General features: G+C 35.0%; 1 protein-coding gene across 1 annotated transcript; it reads right to left on the bottom strand.

The window, feature by feature from the left end:
* Window positions 1-14,047: 14,047 nt before the first annotated feature.
* Window positions 14,048-16,380, bottom strand: LOC148568015 (uncharacterized). Its single transcript, XM_088484649.1, has 5 exons — window positions 15,593-16,380; window positions 15,026-15,095; window positions 14,766-14,909; window positions 14,310-14,501; window positions 14,048-14,212 (listed from the first exon to the last, which is right to left on the bottom strand). Exons 1-5 carry the CDS (start codon window positions 16,378-16,380, stop codon window positions 14,048-14,050), a joined length of 1,359 nt encoding a protein of 452 aa, XP_088340775.1.
* Window positions 16,381-22,620: the final 6,240 nt, after the last annotated feature.

Raw genomic sequence — 22,620 nt, 5'->3', positions numbered from 1 at the left:
AACTTAAATCTTCGTAAAATCAATTGTTAATTCTAGCATATTATTTAGTTATAAATGACATAATAATTTTCGGTGAATAAGACAAAAAAAATCTTTAAAAGACCACATATTTAAATTTTTGACGCACTCAACTAACAAGATATATTCAAATGTGTTTTAGATTCAAAAAACTCATTAATTTATTGTAAATGTCATAAGAATCACTAAATCTTTTATATATTAGTTTAATACCACACAATCATATTAGTGATAAAAACAATATTTAATTGAAAATAACACAAAAAACTTTCGTAAATAACACAAAAAAAATCTTTAAAGAACTACAAGTTTAAAATCTTGACCCACTTAACCAATAAAATATATTTAAATGTGTTTTGAATCCAAAAAATACATCAATTTATTTGAAATGATATACATGAATTCAATATCTCTCAATTAGTTCACACATTATTTAGTTAAAAAGGACACAGTAACTTTTTATGAATTTGATACAATAAGTCTTTAAAGGACCACAATTAAAAAAATTCTAATTGATTAAGAAATTTCATGTGTCATAATTAAAAATTTTTTTATTCATTATTAAAAAATTTTAGTATTATTTTATTTTTGATAACTTCTAATTTGTTAAAAAAGTTTCAGTGTCACAATTAAAAAATTTATACGTTAAAATTAAGAAAACTTCCTATATCACGGTTGAAAAAATTCAGTACTTTTTTTTGATAAATTATGCACAATTCAAAATACCCCTGCTCTTCTTCATCATCTTCTTCTTCTTTTGCATTTTCATCTTTTTTCTTTCTTCATGTTCTTCTTTTTATTTCACCTTCTTATAATTCTTTTTGTTTCTCTCTCTTAACAAAAATTTGTGTCACGATTAAGAAATTCTTGTATCAAAGTTAAGAAATTTTCTATGTCATAGTTAAAAAGTTTCAGTATAATTTTTCTAATAAATCTTGCACAATTCAAAACTTGTTCTCCTCTATTTTTTTATCATCATCTTTTTTTTTATCTTCTCCTTTTTATTTCACATTCTGATAATTCTTCTTGTTTCACTCTCTTAATAAAAATAAAAATAAAAAATTAAACAAAAAAAGAAAAAATAAAAAAATACTACATTAACACTAAAAAAAGAAGAGGAGAAAAAAAAGAAGAAATAAAAAATGTAACAACAACAACAAAAAGGCTACGTTTGTTGATAGATACAAGACACTGAGGCACGGATACATAAAAATAAAATTATGTTTGATAGATGAGACATGGACAGATATTATGTCCAAAAATACTAAATTAGTATATTTTATATTCTTTTTTAACAAAAGGCATAATTTATTTTTTATTTTTCTTTTATTATTCCACTCAATTTTTCATAATTATATTTTTTATCATTATAATTTTTAAAAAGTTTTTGTATAGAAGAAAATGATAGTAAATTGAACTTTTATAATTTATTTTTTTATAGTTAGTTTATCACCAAACAAAATATAAAATATTAATTTTTGTGTTTTATTATCAGTATCCTATCTTGTTTTGTCCTCATAACTAAACACAGCCTAAAAAAACAATGATGAGAAAGAAACACATGAAGAAGAAGAATAAACAAAAAAAAAGTGTGATTCACGTGCATCTTATGTGAATAATTTTTGTTAAGTTTAGACCACCTTAAATAAATTTAATTGATAAAATAATTGGATGTATAACAAAATTGTATATGTTTTAAGTATTTATTAAAAAATATTATATAATAATAAAAAGAAAAAATATGTTGCAATTAATAAGATTTTCTAATAAAAAAGCCAAGATTCGAACCGTCTGATTTTGATAGCACTACTTACATCTATCTTAATATGCAAATGTGTAAAATTTGTTAACATCATAAGTAGCTTAATAGAAAAAAAAAAGACTAAATTTAATTTTTGTCTATTTTTACGAAAGACAATCACTATAAAAAAAATGTCGAATATTATCGGATTTATTAGTGTATTTATTAAAAAAGTTCTTCTGTAATCTATTTACTATCAGAATAATATGGTAGTATAAATTATCGATAAATTTTTTTATTCATCGTTAATTACTGTAAAAAAAATTTTTCGATAATTTTTACTGTCGGATTTATCTCCTGGTAAATCTGATGGTAATATGTTATTTATTTCTTGGTATATATAATTAATATCAACCAATCAAAAAAGTAAAAAAAGATAAAATTAAAATACAAAAAAATATATAATAACCAACTGCACTATAAGACTGTAAACCCCATATTATACAAAAAAAAAATTAAGTATATATGCACATTATGACTAGAAACTTGTCTTTAAGTATTATTTGCATACTTATAAAAAAAATTAAAACCAATTAAAAATCTTTTATATTCAATAAAAAATAATCGATATATCGCATCTTATTACTCTTAATGGCCTAAATAATTGACTTAGTAAGTTTAATCTAAATTAAAATTTCAACCACTACGACAAATCAACATATAAATTTGTTCACTTTTCTCAAGCATTAAGATTTCAAAAGAACTGAAACTAGACTATAAAATTTATATAATATGTTTATCCTATCAATATTTCGTATCATCACACTTTCTGAATTTTAGTTTAATATGTGACTTCAATTTTTTTTTTAAATAAGATAAGAACAATTGAACATTAGATTTATAGGCATAATCAACTGAAAAAAGGAACAAAGAATATGCACAAAACTAGAAAGAAAGTAAAAGTGGAGATAATTAATGTGTGATTGAATTTTAAGTTTCAATAGACCAATAGGAGAATAATTATAAAAATAACAGCCAAAACCAATCATCAATCATAAAACATGTTAAAAATAAGTAATTGATTTTTACCTGCCACCTTCAATATTACCAACGTAATTGTTTTGAAGCTACAACGACAAAAGAAGTTAAAATTCAAACAAGTTAAAAATAATTTGAAAACTAATTCAAAATTTTTTTAACACTCACAACTGCAACAGATTTGTTATTTGGATGCTCTTTCTTATACTGTTCTCTGAACTTAAACATACAAATCGAAAATATAATAAAACATCTCAACCAAGAATCAAGAACAAACTAAAAATCATAACAAAAATCAAAAACAGAAAAAATTAAGAACAAATCAGAACAAAAATCATAAAGAAAATAATCTATTTAGAAATAAGAAATTTCACAATAAAAATAAAATAATGAACACAGAATAAATCATAAAATTGAAATAAGAATAAATAAAAAAATGAACAAAACCAGAACAAACATTAAAATCCAATAAAAATATAACAAAATCAAAATAAAAATGAAATATAGACATACACCATAAATTACGATTTAGAGTTTAACTACTCTAAACTAACTAGTGAATGACTTATTCGGAGATAGTAGTGGCGCAGAGGACTTTTCTAGAGTAGTGATAGCACAGATGACTTAGTGTGAGAACTAGAAGTCCCATCCTAGTTATCCTCCTCAATTGTGACCACAAATTGTCCATTGCTACCACTTAGTTAACCTCTAACCATGGAGAAAAGTCAAGTGGATGAATCAACTTGATTCCACAAGTCCTAGCCAACTCCCAAGGGAAAGACTAGTGTTAGTGATATCAAAATCAATTAGCAACTTCTAATTATCGATCAACAAGGGAATTAGATAACTCAAGCGTCACTAATTACTCTACCTAGGCCAAGAGGAGAAAAATCTACACTAAAATCCAACCAAGCATTTCATCAAACACTTGGAAGGGAAAAAAAGAAAGCATAGTAAATTGATAACAAAAATAAAATCTAACAACAATAGAATGTAAGAAATCAACAACAACAATCAAAGGAAACACAATTATTATGAATTACCTCATATTGAATTAAAAGAAAATGGAAGGAACAAGAGTAGATCTACAACAAAATATAGAAGCAACATAAAGGAAATTACAACAAAAGAATAGAGGAATCATGAATGTAACAACATAGAATTGAGAGGTAGAAGAAGAAGAAAGCATGAATTGAAACCTAGATCTAGATTATTGAACTAAACCTAATCCTAATTCTAATCCTAGAGATAAGTGAGAGCTTCTCTCTCTAAAACTAACTTTCCCTCCAAAACTAATCTAAACTAAACTAATGATCAAAAGTATGTAAAAGTATATCAATTTCCCTTCAATCATTGGCTTAAATAGCATCAGAAATGAGTTGGATTGGGCCCACAAGGCTTTAGAATTCGCTGGCCATATATTGCTTTAAGTGGATCATATGGCAGCAATGATGCGTGCGCATATAGTGTGCGTACGCATCACCATACATGTAGCAACTATGACAAATTTTATATCGTTTCGAAGCTCCGGATGTTAGCTTTCCAACGCAACTAGAACCGTATCATTTGGACTTTTGTAGCTCAAGTTATGATCGATTAAGTGCAAAGAGGTCGGCTTGACAACTTTTGTGATTCCTTCATTTCTTCATGAGTTCTCCATTTTTACATGCTTTTTCTTCATTCCCTCAATCCAATCTTTGCCTCCTATCTGAAATCACTTAACAAACATATCAAGACATCAAATGGAATCAAGGTGAATTAAATTTAGCGATTATAAGATCTAAAAAGCATGTTTTCACTCTTAAGCATAATTAAAGAAGAATAACAAAACCATGCCATTTCATTGGATAAATGTGGGTAAAAGGTTATAAAATCTCCTAAATCAAGCACAAGATAAACTCTACAAATGGAGTTTATCAACCTCCCCACACTTAAACCAAGCATGTCCTCATGCTTAAACCAAGAGAAAGTAAAGGGTATCAACATTTATTCAATGTGAACTAATCTAAATTCAACCTAAACTATGTGCATGTTTGGGCGCCATTATTTTGTTAAAAAAATATCTTTTTTCAATGAAAAAAGATCTTTTTTTATTTTTTAGCGTGTTTGGCAAATTTCTAGTAGTAAAAGTAAAAGCACTAGTAAAATCAAAAAAAGATCTTTTTTGAGAAGCTGTAATTTACATCTTTTTTTAAAAGATCTTTTTTCTTTAAAAAAAAAGATGTTTTTCATGTAATAAATAAACAAAAAAGTACTTTTATATTGTTATACACAAACATAATTGATAGATAAAAAGATCTTTTTGTATGAGATATCCAAACATAAAATTACTTTTACTTCTCCATAAGATCTTTTAAAAAAAGATAACCCGAAAAAAGATCTTTTCTTAGAAGCTCACCCAAACAAAAATGATCTATCTATATGAATGCAACTAAATGCAAAATGATTCTACCTACTTGGTTAAAAGTAAATCAATCTCCAAGACTTACATACACAAGTAGGGCTAAGATCATATAACGATTCATGAATCCTACCAATTCAAGCATAAAAATGAAGTTCAAGTAGACTTGCAAGAAGAACGCTCATGAAAGCCAGGAATCAAGGAATTGAGCATCGAACCCTCACCGGAAGTGTTTGCACTCTAGTCGCTCAAGTGTATAGGGTCGATTCTCTCAATTCTCCCCTAATCATGCTTTCCAAGATTTGTTTTTCATCTAACAATCAATATTTATTTCATGCATATATACAACTATCATGAAGACTTTTCATAGGTTGTAATGGGGCTAGGGTCAAGGTAAGGATGCATATTTGGTCAAGTGGACTTGAAATTTGAATCTTTGATTACCTTAAACTTCCCACCTAACCTATATAGCAACCTATACAATCCTAAACAAACCTAACTACCCATTCTTTACCTTTTCACATACTTATGCATTTTTTCCTTGATCACAACACATATGCATTGATTATTATTGAGCTTTACTTGGGGCATTTTGTCCCCTTTTTATTACTTTTCTTTTCTTTTTTCTTTTCTTTTTATTATTTTTTTTCTTTTCTTTTTCACATTTATTTTTCTTTCTTTTTCTTTTTCTTTTCTTTTTTTCTTTTTTTTTTCTTTTTTTTTCAACTAAGAACATCAATGCATAAGGTCTAACATTTGATTAATACATGAGTTTGTACCCAATTTCCAAACATAGAAATACAAAACAAAAACACACCCTTTTCCCAACCAATGTCCCAAGTTTTTCACACTTGAATGATACTCACACTCACTAGTCTAAGCTAATCAAAGATCCAAATAAAGGACATTTATTGTTTTTCGCTTAAAGGCTTGTAATGTGCTAAATTAAGAACAAAGTGGGTTAATCGTAGGCTCAAATTGACTAACAATGGAAGATAAAAGGTAAAGCTATTTGGGTAAGTGAGCTAATGAAACAATGGCCTTGATCATATAAATGCATGAATTCACAAAATAATGGACATAAAGAATCAAACAAATCAAAGATTACAATCATAGAAAGAGAATAATGCACACTAGAAGGAAGAATAAGTGGTTATAAGATGTAACCACACCATTAGGCTCAAATCTCACATGCTTGTGTTTTTAGCTCAAAAATCATGTTCCAAGATACATTCTTCAAGAAAGTTTTTCACAAAAATTTTTCAAATTGGTAGGGTGCCCTAAAATAGTTTTTTGGAAAAGAAATTATCACCCTAACCAAGTAGTCCTAGCATAAAAAGAAGTGATAAAATATATACAAATTCTAACTAGCATGCAACCTATCATGCAATGCAATAACTAATCTAATAAAGAAAACTAAGAATTTGTGTTGAAAAAGGGAATTGTTACCCATGGAGATCGATTGGACGACCTCCCCACACGTGAAGATTGCACCGTCCTCGGTGCATGCAAAGAAGAGCAAGATAGACGGGTTGCTACAATTGATGACTTCCTTCAAAGGGTTGTGTGGATGACTTGTTTGTTGCCCCATTTAAAAGCTTTTCCTTTCTCCCTTCTTAGTGGCCAACCTAAAAGGAGAGAAAAAGAAAGAAAAGTAAGCCTATGACAAAGATATCAAAACAAGTAGAATATAGGCGGGGGCTAATGCCAAATAAGAGTAGGGTTCTCACTACATGTTAGCTACGCATGTAAGTGAGAAAGCAATATAAGCTAATGGCATATTAACTAATACTTGATGCAAGAGTAAAGTCAAAGCATGAAGAGCATATTGAGCATCAAGTTCAAACAAGAAAGAGTGGGTTATGAAAGACAATATGAGGTCATATCAATGCACAAAGACACAAGAGTCATACAAGATGAAGCATTGATTTAAAAGTTTCATCACCCATCAATATTAAACAAGTCAAGGGGCACCAAAATGACCAAGAAATTCTCAACAATTGAGTAACAAAATGCAACACCATTATTAAAATAAGAAACTTGAAAAAAATGACGTAAAAACAGGCTATAAAAACAAAATGAAAATACAAAGAATAAAAGTATGCAAATGCAATGGACAAAAGAAAATGGAAGGTGAGAAAAAAAAACTCTATTTTTTACCGGTGCGGACACGTCATGCACGCTTACTAGGGGTGGCAAAACGGGTCGAGCCCGTCAGGCCGATCCGTTAAACCCGCTAAAAAAGGCGGGTCGGGCTAGGATTTAGAGCCCGCCAAATTTAAAAAACCCGCCAAACCCGTACCGCCAAATTGGCGGGTTTTGGCGGGGCAGGGCGGGGCGGTCCGCCGGGCCGAAGGTTTTTATTTTTCTTTTTTTTTAATTAAATAAAAGAGTGATTACTATTACAAAATTAATAATTATAGAATTTTTTAAACACTTTTTTTATTTTTTTGTTTTTATTCTTCTTTTAGTTACTAACTTTATTTATTTTATTTTACGATTTCGTATATATACTCAAATTATGTGACTTATTTTTTAAAATAAAGATAATTCTATTGACAATTATTATTTTGAACAATTTTATTGAAGTTAAAAATTAAAAAAATAGTAAAAAAATTATATTATAATTTGACTATTTTTATTTGTATTTAATTTTTTAATTGTTATTTTTTGGATAATTTTAATGAATTTTATTTTTCAAAAAAAAAAAAAGAGTGAAGCGGGCTAGCCCGCCAACCCGCCAATCCGCCATAAAGCGGGGCGGGCTAGCATTTTGAACCCATTTTAATTGGCGGGGCGGGCTAGCCCGCCCTGTTTATGGGGCGGGCCTAGGCGGGTTGGGGCGGGCCGACCCGCTTTGCCACCCCTAATGCTTACGCGCCGATGTGCATATTGGCCAAAGGACGCGTACGCGCTAGGTGCGCGCACGCGTACAGGTGGTTGTGCTAGTGGCACAATGTTCGCCCAAGGTTCGCGCAACTCTCGGGTCCATGGCCTGGAAATTGTGTCTGTGGATCGACGCGCACGCGGCATGTGCGCGGCCGCGCGCATTGTAAAAATGTGTATATTGACGCGTATGCGCGCAGTGTGCGCATGCGTACACGCAGTTGTGCCATTGGCCCGGCTTTTGCGCGAGATTGGCCAAACTCTCTGGAAAGAGTATGGGCCTGCATATTCGTAGGGACGCGCATGTGCACAGCGTGCGTATGCATCCTTGATAAACCACTATTTCATGGTTTATCTTGTGCTCAATTGAGTGGTTTTTATCAACTCTTTACCCACTTATTCATACTATTTGCATGGTTTTACATTTGCCTTCCTAATTATGTGCTTTGATTGAAAATATGCTTCTTTGTCCTTAAGTTTCCTATGTTTAATCCTCTCTTATTACCATTAGATGCCTTGATAAGTGTGTTAAGTGATTTTAGAGATTACAAGGCAGGAATAGCTCAGAGGATGGAAAGGAAGCATGCAAAAGTGGAAGGAATACAAGAAGTTAGAGAAATTGCTAAGCTGTCCAGCCTGACCTCTTCGCACTCAAACGGCTATAACTTAGCTATAGAGGTCCAAATGACGCGGTTCTAGTTGCGTTGGAAAGCTAACATCCGGGGCTTCGATTTGATATATAATATGCCATAGTTGCCTTGACGCTAGGTGACGAGAACGCGTGCTCCACGCGGATGCATCGCAGTGGCAAAAATCAGCGTGGCAGATTTCTTCTCCAGCGATTTCTGGGCTGTTTTTGACCCAGTTTTTGGCCCAGAAAACACAGATTAGAGGCTATAAAGTGGGAGAATGCATCCATTCATAATCATAAGCTCATAATTCATAATTTTAGTTTTTAGATGTAGTTTTCAGAGAGAGAGAGAGGTTCTCTCATCTCTCTTAGAATTTAGGATTAGGATTCCTCTTAAAGGATTTAGGATTTCAAATTCTTTATCACAGGTTCAATGTTCCTCTTATTTATTTTCTACTTTTATTATATAGTTTTAATTATTATTTGTCTTTTCAATTTGGCTTATGCTACATTCATGTTATGATTTTCTTAATTAATATTATTTGAGGTATTTCAGATTTAAGATTGCTTTGCTTTATTTATATTGATGCTTTTAAATTAATTTAGATATTTTCTCCCTTTTGGCTTGGGTTAAGTAATTGGTAACGCTTGAGCTGTCAAATAAAGCAGTGGTTGAAATTGGGAGTTGCTCCAATAACTCTAGTCTTTCCATAGGAATTGACTAGGACCTGAGGATTAAGCTAATTAATCCACTTGATTTACCTTCATAGTTAGAGGTTAACAAAGTGGGATTAAAATCCAATTCTCATCACAATTGATAAGGATAGGACTTCCAATTCTAATACCTTGCCAAGAGTTTATTTTATTATTACTATTTTATTTTTCTTATCATTTAACATACTGGTTCCTTACTTTCAAAACCTCCAATTTACAAGACTCATAACCAATAATAAGAACATACTTCCCTGCAATTCCTTGAGAAGACGACCCGAGGTTTAAATACTTCAGTTATTAATTTTAAAGGGATTTGTTACTTGTGACAACCAAAACTTTTGTAAGAAAGGTTGATTGCTTGGTTTGGTAATGATACTTGCAACGAGAGTTTACTATAACTTCTAAACCATCAATCTTCCGCTTCTTCAGTCCTTGACCCTTTTTTTTCAGAAATACTATAAACAGCTAAAAATCTCCCTAACACTACCTACAACTCAAGATCAACTAAAATACAAAATTAACAAAAAATTTCAAGTGCAAACAAACATAACTTGCACTTTAAGCAACTACAACCAAGATATTAAGACAAAACTACATGAAGAGGAAAAACTACTTACAATGGCAACTCAAATCACTTATTAATCAAATCTATAAGAGAGTGGAAAGAGTTTACCATGGTGGGGTGCCTCCCACCTAGTACTTTTATTTAAAGTCCTTAAATTGGACATTTGGTGGAGTCCTTGCTAGGGTGGCTTATGCTTGAACTCTTCCTTAAATCTCCACCAATGTTTGCACTTCCAATAGCCTCCGGGATCCCAAATTAGGCGCATAAAGTCTTCAAGGAAGTGTAAGCAAGTGACAAGGCCCCAAAGTTGATGATTGTCTATGCATATTCCGGGGTCCTATACTTTGTTTGTCAACCCTCCTTCTTCTTGATCTTCATGCTTCCAATAGGGTGACAAACTTATTGACTTCTCTTTGTAACTCCTTCTCATCATCCTAATTTCATTGACTTGAATTCCACTCCACCTTTGAATCCTAAAATTTGAGTTTCTATCCACTATGTACCTTGATTCTTGTTGCCAACCAACATCCAACTCTTTTCTACTTTCTAACCCACAAATAGTTCTAAGTTGACCATCCGTTTCTAACAATGCATATTGATACGGGCCAAGAAAATTAAAGGATGAGATGATTACCCACTCAATTTGTGATTTGGATGGTGACTTAGCAAGGAAGATATCCAATGTTCTTGACATTGTAGGCTCCACTTCCTTTGGCTCCTCGTTGATGACTTCCATCTTTTGACAACTTTCTTTAATTTCCTTTTGTTTGCTAACTTCTTCCAACTCTTCCTCATTGATCAAAACATGCATTGGAGGTTATGCACATGCCTCCTCAACATCGGTTTCACATCCCATGGAAAAAGCTTCAACAAGATCACCATTGTCACTTGATGTAGAGTTGTCTTCAATGATGGAACGTTCTTCTTGTTCAACCTCCCCTAGGTCTTCTCTCACTTCTTCTTCTTCAACAATCTCCATCTTTTTCACTTGTTGCAAAACACACTCTATTTCCTTGTTCTCAACTTGAGACTCTAAAATCTCACTCATACTTTTCTCTTCGTTGCTTTTTCACAATCATCCGTGGACATATTTTGCTTGTGGCATGAATCCCACGAATCTAACTTTTGACGGATGGTTGCTTGAAGCCGATTCATTGCTTCCTTGAGATGATCCTTTGACTTTTGTTCCTCTTCACTAACATAAGTAGGATCATATGGCTCTTGGATTGATGGACATGGATATTCTTCCATGGAGGATTGTGATGGAAAGAAGAATTCATCATGTGGTTGGAAAGGAGGTTCACCAAAGCTTGGAGGTTGGAAGGTGTTTTGGTTGTTGGTAGAAGGTGGAAGTATACGGGACATAAGTTCTTGGAGGGTAGAGGTGAAACTAGTGAGTGTGGTTTGGAGCTCTTCTTGCTCTTGAGGAATGATACCAAGTGTATCATCCATGGAAACTTGGTTTAAAGGGTAAATATGTTGGAGTGGTGGTGATTCAATGGTTGCTTGTTCATAATTATCACAAGGATATGCATAGGGGGAATATGGATTAGGATTGTGTTGAGACAATTGGTGGAAATAGGATGTGGATTGAGAATATGGTGGTTGGAATGATGGTGTTTGAGGGCTATGTTGAGAATTTGATGCATGGAATGATGGTGTTTGAGTGGAATAATCATGATAAGAACCATCAAATCCATTGGAATGATATGCATTATAGGAGGGATTACCATCATAGTAGCTTGAATGAGGAGGTTGCCATGATGATTGCTCATATGGATGTGGCTCCCTTCTCAAGTATTCATCTCTCCCATAATGTGAGCTATCATTCAAGTTTCCATCACCGACAACATAGTCATAACCATATCCAAAACCACAAGGACTAGAATTCATAGTAACAAATAAAAACAAAACTAATAGAGTTCTAAAACTAACAAAAGCTAACAAACAATCCAAAAATAAAGGCTATTCACACTATCCACATATATACAATAACCAATAACACAACACCATTGTAATTTCCCGGCAACGGCGCCATTTTGATGAGAGGACTTTTGTATGGTTTAGAATTCCACTAATGAAGTCTCGTTGTAAAGTATAGTTTCCAAACCAACAATGGTCCTTTCATACAAAAATTTATTTGTCACTAGTACAAACCCCTAAATTTATAAACCGAAGTATTGGAACCTCGGGTCGTTCTCCCTAGGAATTGCAATAAAGTGTCCTTGTTATTGGTTGTGAGTTATGTTTGGGGTTTTTGATAAGAAACAAGAAAGATAAATGGCAAGAAAGTAAAATACAACTAATAAAGCTCTTGGCAAGATATGAGAACTAGAAGTCTCATCCTAGTTATCCTCCTCAATTGTGACCACAAATTGTCCATTGCTACCACTTAGTTAACCTCTAACCATGGAGGAAAGTCAAGTGGATGAATCAACTTGATTCCACAAGTCCTAGCCAACTCCCAAGGGAAATACTAGCGTTAGTGATATCCAAATCAATTAGCAACTTATAATTATCAATCAACAAGGGAATTAGATAACTCAAGCGTCACTAATTACTCTACCTAGGCCAAGAGGAGAAAAATCTACACTAAAATCTAACCAAGCATTTCATCAAACACTTGGAAGGCAAAAAAAAGAAGCATAGTAAATTGATAACAAAAATAGAATCTAACAACAATAGAATGTAAGAAATCAACAACAACAATCAAAAGAAACACAATTATTATGAATTACCTCATATTGAATTAAAAGAAAATGGAAGGAACAATAGTAGATTTACAACAAAATATAGAAGCAACATAAAGGAAATTACAACAAAAGAATAGAGGAATCATGAATGTAACAACATAGAATTGAGAGGTAGAAGAAGAAGAAAGCATGAATTGAAACCTAGATCTAGATTATTGAACTAAACCTAATCCTAATTCTAATCCTAGAGAGAAGTGAGAGCTTCTCTCTCTAAAACTAACTTTCCCTCCAAAACTAATCTAAACTAAACTAATGATCAAAAGTATGTAAAAGTATGTCAATTTTCTTTCAATCCTTGGCTTAAATAGCATCAGAAATGAGTTGGATTGGGCCCACAAGGCTTTAGAATTCGCTGGCCATGTATTGCTTTAAGTGGATCATATGGTAGCAATGACGTGTGCGTATACAGTGTGTGTACGCATCACCATACGTATAGCAACTATGACAAATCTTATATTGTTTCGAAGCTCCGGATGTTAGCTTTCCAACACAACTAGAACCGTATCATTTGGACTTCTGTAGCTCAAGTTGTGATCAATTAAGTGCAAAGAGGTTGGCTTGACAACTTTTGCGATTCCTTCATTTCTTCATGAGTTCTCCATTTTTACATGCTTTTTCTTCATTCCCTCAATCCAATCTTTGCCTCCTATCTGAAATAACTTAACAAATATATCAAGAGATCAAATGGAATCAAGGTGAATTAAATTTAGCGATTATAAGATCTAAAAAGCATGTTTTCACTCTTAAGCATAATTAAAGGAGAATAACAAAAGCATGCCATTTCATTGGATAAATGTGGGTAAAAGGTTATAAAATCTCCTAAATCAAGCACAAGATAAACCCTATAAATGGGGTTTATCAGCTCCCGCAGTCTTTTCCAGGATTCTTTTTAGCTCTCGGTTGGATACTTCTGTCTGACCACTTGTTTGGGGGTGATAAGGTGTGGCAACTTTGTGTTTTACCCCATATCTCAAGAGGAGGGTTTCTAATGGTTTGTTGTAAAAATGACTTCCTCCATCACTGATGAGTGCTCTGGGAACTCCAAACCGACTAAAGATATTCTTTCTTAGGAATTTCAACACCACCTTGTTGTCATTTGTAGGAGTTGTAATGGCTTCCACCCATTTGGACACATAGTCCACTGCCACCAGAATGTAGCTGTTTGAGTATGAGGTTGGGAATGGTCCCATAAAATCAATCCCCCATACATCAAACAGCTCAAGTTCCAAGATGAATTGCTGTGGCATCTCATTTTTCTTGGGCAAATTTCCAACCTGCTGACACTCATTACAATTCTTCCCTAGCTCTCTTGCATCTTTGAAGATGGTGGGCCAGAAAAACTCGCACTGCAAGACTTTTGTTGCGGTTCTTTCTCCTCCAAAATGGCCTCCATAGCAAGAACCATGACAATTCCATAGGACTTCCCTTCCTTCCTCCTCTGAAATACATCTTCTGAGCAATCCATCTGAGCATTTTTTGAACAAGTATGGCTCATCTCAAATGAAATACTTTGTATCATTAATGAGTTTCCTCTTCTGATGCTTGTTGATCATTGAAGGAACTTCCCCAGTAGCCTTAAAATTAGCAATGTCTGCGAACCAAGGTGCCTTATGAACCAGCATTAGTTGCTCATCAGGGAAGAATTCATTGACACTTGATTTGTGGGTACTACCTTCTTCACAAGAAATTCTGGACAAATGATCTGCTACTTTGTTCCCCACTCCCTTCTTGTCTTTAATCTCAATGTTGAACTCCTGTAATCGCAAAATCCACCTTATCAGTCTTGGTTTTGACTCTTGTTTTGCAAGTAAATATTTTAGTGCTGCATGATTAGTGAAAACAATAACTTTAGATCCAATGAGATATGATCTAAACTTGTCAGGACCACCTACCACTAGTCTTCAGCCGGAGGGGTTTATTGCATGCACAAAAACGCCGGGACGCAGGCTCCCGAAGAGGGAAGCCCAACGAATGTCAGATGCAAAGCCCTGCACCTCATTAAGATCATATTGGCATACTCTCCCAAAAAAAAAAAGAGCAGACCCCATTGAAGACGAGAGTGAGGTACAACAAGGCCATTTCTGTCCACCGCCCTTCTCACGGAGCCGTACGTGGACGTTACCGCTCATACAGCTCCCAGCCGGCAAGCAGTTAGTCTCCCTCTACAAAGAATGGAAGTATGGATGAATCGATATAAAAAAATAGAGGAATTTACAAACACTATTGTCAGTAGTTCCTTCTCAGTAGTGGTATAATTCCTTTGAGTTTCATTCAAAACCTTGCTGGTATAATATATAACATGCACTAAATTGCCTTTCCTCTGTCCAAGTACTGCCCCAACGCAAGGTCTGATGCATCACACATCAGTTCAAAAGGCAGATTCCAATCAAGTGGAGCAATGATAGGTGCTGAGGAAAGCTCTCTTTTCAATGTTTCAAATGCTAGTGTGTATTTTTAATCAAATACAAAAGGTGTATCAAAGACTAATAAGTTGCTCAAAGGCTTTGCAATTTTGAAAAAATCTCTGATAAACCTTCTATAGAAACCAGCATGGCCTAAAAAGCTCCTAATTGCCTTGACATTACTAGGTGGAGGTAATTTCTCAATTAATTCCACCTTAGCTTTGTCTACTTCTATGCCTTTTTCTAAAATTTTGTGGCCAAGGACAATTCCCTCTGTTACCATAAAATGGCATTTCTCCCACTTTAGAACTAGGTTTGTCTCTTGGCACCTTTTTAACACTAAGGCAAGATGATTAAGGCAATTGGGAAAGGAATCTCCAAAAACTGAAAAATCGTCCATGAAGACTTCAATGAATTTTTCAATCATGTATGAGAAAATATACAACATGTATCTTTGGAAAGTTGCAGGGGCATTGCACAATCCAAAAGGCATGCGCCTGTAAGCGAAAACTCCATATGGACAGGTGAATGATGTCTTTTCTTGATCTCTTGGATCAACCACTATTTGATTATAACCCGAATATCCATCAAAAAAATAGTAGTATGCATGTCCTGTCAATCTCTCCAGCAGCTGGTCCATAAAAGGAAGTGGAAAATGATCTTTTCTAGTTGCCTCATTGAGTTTCCTATAGTCAACGCACATTCTCCAGCATGTTACTGTTCTTGTGGGAATGAGTTCGTTCTTCTCATTGAGTACAATGGTGATCCCTCCCTTCTTTGGAACCACATGGACAGGACGTACCCATGGGCTGTCGGAAATGGGATAAATGACTCCTGCCTGCCATAGCTTCATCACCTCTTTTTGGACTACTTTTTTCATGATAGGATTCAATCTTCTTTGGGCTTGAATGGAGGGTTTGGAATCATCTTCCAGTAAGATCTTATGCATGCATATGGATGAGCTTATCCCTTTTAAGTCAGCAAGGGTCCATCCAATGGCATCTTGGTGCTTTTGCAACACCTTGATTAATTCCTCTTCCTGTTCTTGACTAAGGGCAGAATTGATGATTACTGGGTAACTTCTATCACTTCCCAAGTATGCATACTTGAGAGTAGGAGGCAGTGCTTTTAGCTCCAGCTTGGGTGCTTCTTTCTCCTTTTTCCTCTCCTCCAATGTGCTTGGAATAGGCATTTTAGCTGAGTTGACATCAGCAACCTCAACATTTAACATGAAGTCACCCTCTGTCAATTCTCCACGTGCTTCTTCAAAGGTCTCTTACACCACAGTTTCTACTGCATCTAGCCTCATACACTCTCCTAGTGCCTCTGGTGGATAGCTCATAACTTTGAATACATTGAATACCATTCTTTCATCATGTAGCCTAAGGGTTAGTTCACCCTTTTGAACATCAATGATGGCCCCAGTAGTAGCTAAAAATGGCCTCCCCAAGATTATTGAGGCCTTAGCTTCTTCCTCCATGTCCAACACCACAAAATCAGCAGGGAAGATAAAGTCTCCTACTTTCACTAACAAGTCTTCTACTATTCCATGAGGGAATTTAAATGATCGATCTGCCAGTTGGAGGGCCATTCTTGTTGGTTTGGCTTCCTCAATCTTTATTCTTTTCATCATAGTTAAGGACATCAAGTTTATACTAGCTCCCAAGTCACACAAGGCTTTTTCAACTGTTATTTCCCCTATGACGCAGGGAATTTGGAAGCTTCCTGTGTCCTTCAATTTTTGAGGCACATTGTGTTGGATGATAGCACTACATTCCTCAATTAGTATAACAGTTTTATCATTTCTCTAGGGAAAAACTACCAAAAGTACCTATGAAGTTTACTAACGCTGACAAAAGTACCCATAAACTAAGGAAATTAACGCTGTACCCATGAAAGATGGGTTCCGTATGACAAAAGTTTAGTATACTTTTATTAGTTTTTATGCGAAAATCACATTTCTGGACTTTACTATGAGTTTGTGTGTTTTTCTGTAATTTTAGGTATTTTCTGGCTGAAATTGAGGGACTTGAGCAAAAATCTAATTCAGAGGCTGAAAAAGGACTGCAGATCCTGTTGGATTCTGACCTATCTGCACTCGAAATGGATTTTCTGGAGCTACAAAAGCCCAATTGGCGCGCTTTCAATTGCGTTAGAAAGTAGACATCCAGGGCTTTCCATCAATATATAATAGTTCATACTTTGTCCGAGTTTTGACGATGCAAATTGGCGTTTAAATGCCAACTTCCTGTTCTATTATGAAGTTAAACGCCAGAAACAGGTTACAAACCAGAGTTAAACGCTACAAACAAGCTGCAACCTGGCATTTAACTCCAAGAGAAGCATCTACACGTGTAAAGCTCAATGCTCAGCCCAAGCACACACCAAGTGGGCCCCGAAAGTGGATTTCTGCACTATCCATCTTAGTTTACTCATTTTCTGTAAACCCTAGCTACTAGTTAGTATAAATACTACTTTTAGAGACTTACTATGTACCTCATGAAATTTCACATCTGAATTTTGTATCTTCTATGGCATGAGTCTCTAAACTCCATGATTGGGGGTAAGGAGCTCTGCTGTGTCTCGATGGATTAATGCAATTACTTCTGTTTTCTATTCAATCACGCTTGTTTCTGTTCTAAGATACTCGCTCGTACTTAACCATGATGAATGTGATGATCCGTGACACTCATCACCATTCTCAACCTATGAACGCGTGCCTGACAACCACTTCTGTTCTACCTTAGATTGAGTGTGTATCTCTTTGATTCCTGGTTCACGTGTTTGATTGCATCTCCTGACAATAGAGCATTCGAATCCGTGAGATCAGAGTCTTCGTGTTACAGGCTAGAATTATTGGCGGCCATTCTTGAGATCCGGAAAGTCTAAACCTTGTCTGTGGTATTTCGAGTAGGATCTGGGAAGGGATGACTGTGACGAGCTTCAAACTCACGAGTGCTGGGCGTAGTGACAGACGCAAAAGGATCACGGGATCTTATTCCAACATGAGTGAGAACCAACAGATGATTAGCCGTGCGGTGACAGCGCATTTGGACCATTTTCACTGAGAGGACGGATGGTAGCCATTGACAACGGTGATCCACCAACATATAGCTTGCCATGGAAGGAGCCTTGCGTGCGTGAAGAAGAAGACAGTAGGAAAGCAGAGATTCAGAAGATAGAGCATCTCCAAAACCTCAATCTATTCTCCATTACTGCATAACAAGTATTATTTAATTTATGCTATTTACTATTCATAAACCAAATCATTTTTATTACTAATTTCCTGACTAAGAATTACAAAATAACCATAGGTTGCTTCAAGCCGACAATCTCCATGGGATCGACCCTTACTCACGTAAGGTATTACTTGGACGACCCAGTGCACTTACTGGTTAGTGGTACGAGTTGTGAAAAGTTTGATTTACAATTTCATGCACCATTAGACCGGTAATGCACCATTAGACCGGTAAGTGTGCTTTCCATGGTTACATATCTTTGGTGAATAATTGTAAGAGTGTTGGTATCCAATGGAGGTTGGGGTGGATAGGAAGGTTCATTTGTTGGGAGAAAAGGTTCATGATAGGAAGGTGGTTTGTCTTGATAAGGATATGGAGATGGTGTATATTGAGGTGGTGGTTCTAAGTATGGCTCGTAAGGCTCTTGGTATGGTGGTAAAGATCAGGATCATATGGGGTGTTTGGTGGTAAGGTGCTTGTGAGTATGGTGGTTCAAAATTATGTTGAGGAGGGGGTTCATAGGCATATGGTGGTGGTTGTTGATACTCAAAAGAGTGCCCACCATAGCCGTTATCTTGGTATGCTTCTTGGAATGGCTCTTGATCATAGTACGTTGGTGGAGGTTGTTACCAAGAAGGTTGATCAATTCCTTGTGGCTCCTCCCATCTTTGATTGTCCCAACCTTGATGCATGTTTGCATTGCAATCTCCTCTTCCTACAACATAATTATAACCAAACTCATAGCCACATGGGTGAGAGTTCATAGTAATAAGAGAAAATAAAAATAAAAACTAATAAAAATAAGCAACAAAGTCCTAAAACTAATAAAAACTAGCAAACAAGCAAAAAGCAAGTTTTTACAATAACCAATAATAAGGCACACGTTTGCATTCCCTGGCAACGGCGCCATTTTGACGAACGGATTTCTATCGGTAAAGAATTCACAATAAAATCTCGTTGAAAGTATAGTTTTTAAACTAACAATAATCCATTCATACAAAAACTTGGTTGTCACTTAAGCAAACCCAATAAAAATAAACCGAAGTATTTAAACCTCGGGTCGTCTCTCAAGGAATTACAGGGAAGTGTTCTTATTATTGGTTGTGAAGAAGTATCCTTTTGGGTTTTTGAAATAGGGAACAAGGAAATAAAATTGCAAGGATTAAACTAATAACTAATAAAGCTCTTGGCAAGATATGAGAATTAGAAGTCCTATCCTAGTTATCCTTATCAATTATGATATCAATTGTTCATTGCTTTCACTTGGTCAACCTCTAACTATGAAGGTAAGTCAAGTGGATAAATCAATATGAATCCTCAAGTCCTAGTCAACCTCCAAGGAAAGACTAGAGTTAGTGAAATTCAATTCAACTAGCAAATTCCAATTATCAATCAACAAAGGAGTTTGATAACTCAAGAGTCTCCAATTACTCAACCAAAGGCAAAAAGAGAGAAATCTAAATTAAATTGAAAGCATCAATAACATAAATTGAAGAAAGCAATCATAAATCTGAAATACCTCAAATTGGATAAAATAGAAAATCAAATCTAACAAGAGAATTCATAAACCAAATTGTCAACATAAAGTAATCAACAAAGGGAACAAATAAACTAGAATGCTAGAACAAATAAAAGTAGAAGAGAAACTAAATTAAAGGAACATTGAACCTAGAATTGAGAAGAAATAAACCTAAAACTAAGAGAAATCCTAAAACCTAGAGAGAGGAGAGAGCCTCTCTCTCTAGAAAACTACATCTAAAATATAAAATTATGTAAATGAAAGTTCTCTTTTGATCCCCCCATTATGCAGCTTCTATTCTGTGTTTTTCGGGCTTGGAACTGGGCTAAAAACAGCCCAAAAATTGCCCCCAGCACTTTCTGCAAGATTCTGCACGTGGCGCATGTCACACGTAAACGTAGGTCACGCGTACGCGTCGTTTGGCGAAATTCCTTGTCACGCATACGCGTCAGTCACGCGTATGCGTGCGCTAGGCACGCGTACGCGTCACTCACGCGTGCGCATCGCTGCCAGCTTCTCAAAACTTCATTTTCGCACTTTCCTTCCACTTTTGCTTGTTTTTTTTCCATCCTCTAAACCATTCCTACCCTATACAGCCTAAAAATACTCAACACACAGATCACAGCATCGAATGGTAATAAAGGATAACTAAAATTGACAGTTTAAAGGCCTAGGAAACATGTTTTCAACTTTATCACAGAATTAGGAAGGAATTGTAAAATCATGCAAATTATATGAATAAGTGAGCAAAGAATTGATAAAAACCACTCAAATAAGCACAAGATAAACCATAAAATAGTGGTTTATTAGAATCCAACAATGACTATTAAGAACAATGATGCCAAATTGCATCCTATCGGTAATCAACAACAATAAACAGCAAATCAGCTAATTAAATCAATAATCCAACACTTATCACCTAAAACAAAAATTAAGCGAACTAACTAATTAACTAACTAAATAAGGTGGTGGTGGATGGTGATTGATAGTGTTGGATGATGGTTGAAAAAAGGAAAGAAAAGAGGAGAAGAGAAAATAAGAAAAGAAATTGAGAGAAGAGAGGAAAACAAGTGAGTGAAACAGGGCAGGGGGTCACGCGTACGCGTAAGGCCACACTCCGCGTGAGAGGCAGAAATAGGATGCGATGCGTACGCGTCTAGCACGAGTAGGCGTGAGAAGGGGAAAATAGAGGGTGACGTGTACGCATAAGTCACGCGTACACGTGGGAAGAAATTGTGCTAGACGCATGGTTCCCGCACCCTACATGCACAACTCACTGTCTGGACCGTGCAATGGCGCAGTGCTTGCACGATCCTGGTGTGCTCAAAATATGGGGGTCACGCGTACGCGTGGGGCATATGCAAAAGAAATTTAAACTCTAGCTAAGTATTGAAAGAGCAAAATATCTACAATATTCACATATTCACATAACCAACATCGAGGCATACGTTGCAACCATTCCCCGGTAACGGCGCCATAAATTTGACACTCACTTGTCTTGCGACCAAGGGATGTTGTATTGGTAAGATTTTTCTCTTTAATATCACCTCGTTGTGAGTATAGCCTACCAACAACAAGCCTTGGGGTCAAATTTAGAAGAGGGATTTGGTTGTCACAATTTCAACCCCAATAGAAATAACCGAAGTATTCAAACCTCAGGTCGTCTCACGAAGAATGGGCAAACATGTGCTTCGACATTGGTTAGAAATCCGGGGTTGAGAGTTATGAACATAAAAGTAAATGGAAAACTTAACAAACAAGTAATCTTAAATGGCAACAAATGAATTCAACTACGCAAGCAAAAACCAAGCAATCCCAATGAGCAAGCAATATTCTATTCAATTCTACCTTAAGCTAAACGAATAACTACTACTAAGATACGTGAAATTGGAGATCGGGTTTCAAATATGAATGCTAAAAATAACTCTTGGCTAGGCATGGGAATTGGGGTCACAATCATTGTCCAACACTTCATCTTGACAATTATGAGGAACCAAGCTCATTAAGTCTACTCCCAAGTCTTAAGTACGTGATATCTACTCATAAACTTGAAGTACGTCAAATGGCCCTGGCTATATCAACCCATAAGTCCCAACCTACCTACTAATTAGATTAGTAGTGGGTTGGCGTCAATGAGTATCAAATTGACCACCTAGGGCTCCCAAATCATCAAATCCATTAGACCCAATGACTCAAGTTTACCCAATTCCCTTGACCTAGGCCAAGAGTGTGAAAAACTACTCCATAATCAAAGTAAACAATTCATCAAACACTTGGTAAGCGCTTATGAAAGACATGTTCAAAATAGAAATTAAATTGAATTCTACAAATACCCACTAACAATGATCAACATACAATTAAACAATCAACAAGATTAAACATAGAAATCATCAATGTAACATCAACAAAACAAGATTCACAATATTCATGAAATGGGTAGAATAACAATTAATAAGAATCATAAAACTATCACTAGATGTGAGAGAGATTATAGCAAGGAAATTAAATTTAACAATTAAAACTGTAATCAACAAAATCCAATTAACAAATCAATAAGGAAAAATCAAAATGGAAACTAGATCTAGAGAGGAACAAGGGTTTCTCTCTCTAGAATCATCCAAGAACCAAGAAAAACTCTCAAAATATGTCTCCTTTTCCAAAAATGACTCTCCTCCCCTTTCCCCTCAGCATTCTTGGGTCTTTTTCATGCAGA

This window comes from Arachis ipaensis, chromosome B4 (genome assembly GCF_059453495.1).
Source record: "Arachis ipaensis isolate K30076 ecotype BB chromosome B4, ASM5945349v1, whole genome shotgun sequence".
In the NCBI taxonomy this organism is placed as follows: Eukaryota; Viridiplantae; Streptophyta; class Magnoliopsida; order Fabales; family Fabaceae; genus Arachis; species Arachis ipaensis.
Note: the sequence above shows the minus strand (reverse complement) of the source record. Positions and strands in the feature narration are given on the sequence as shown.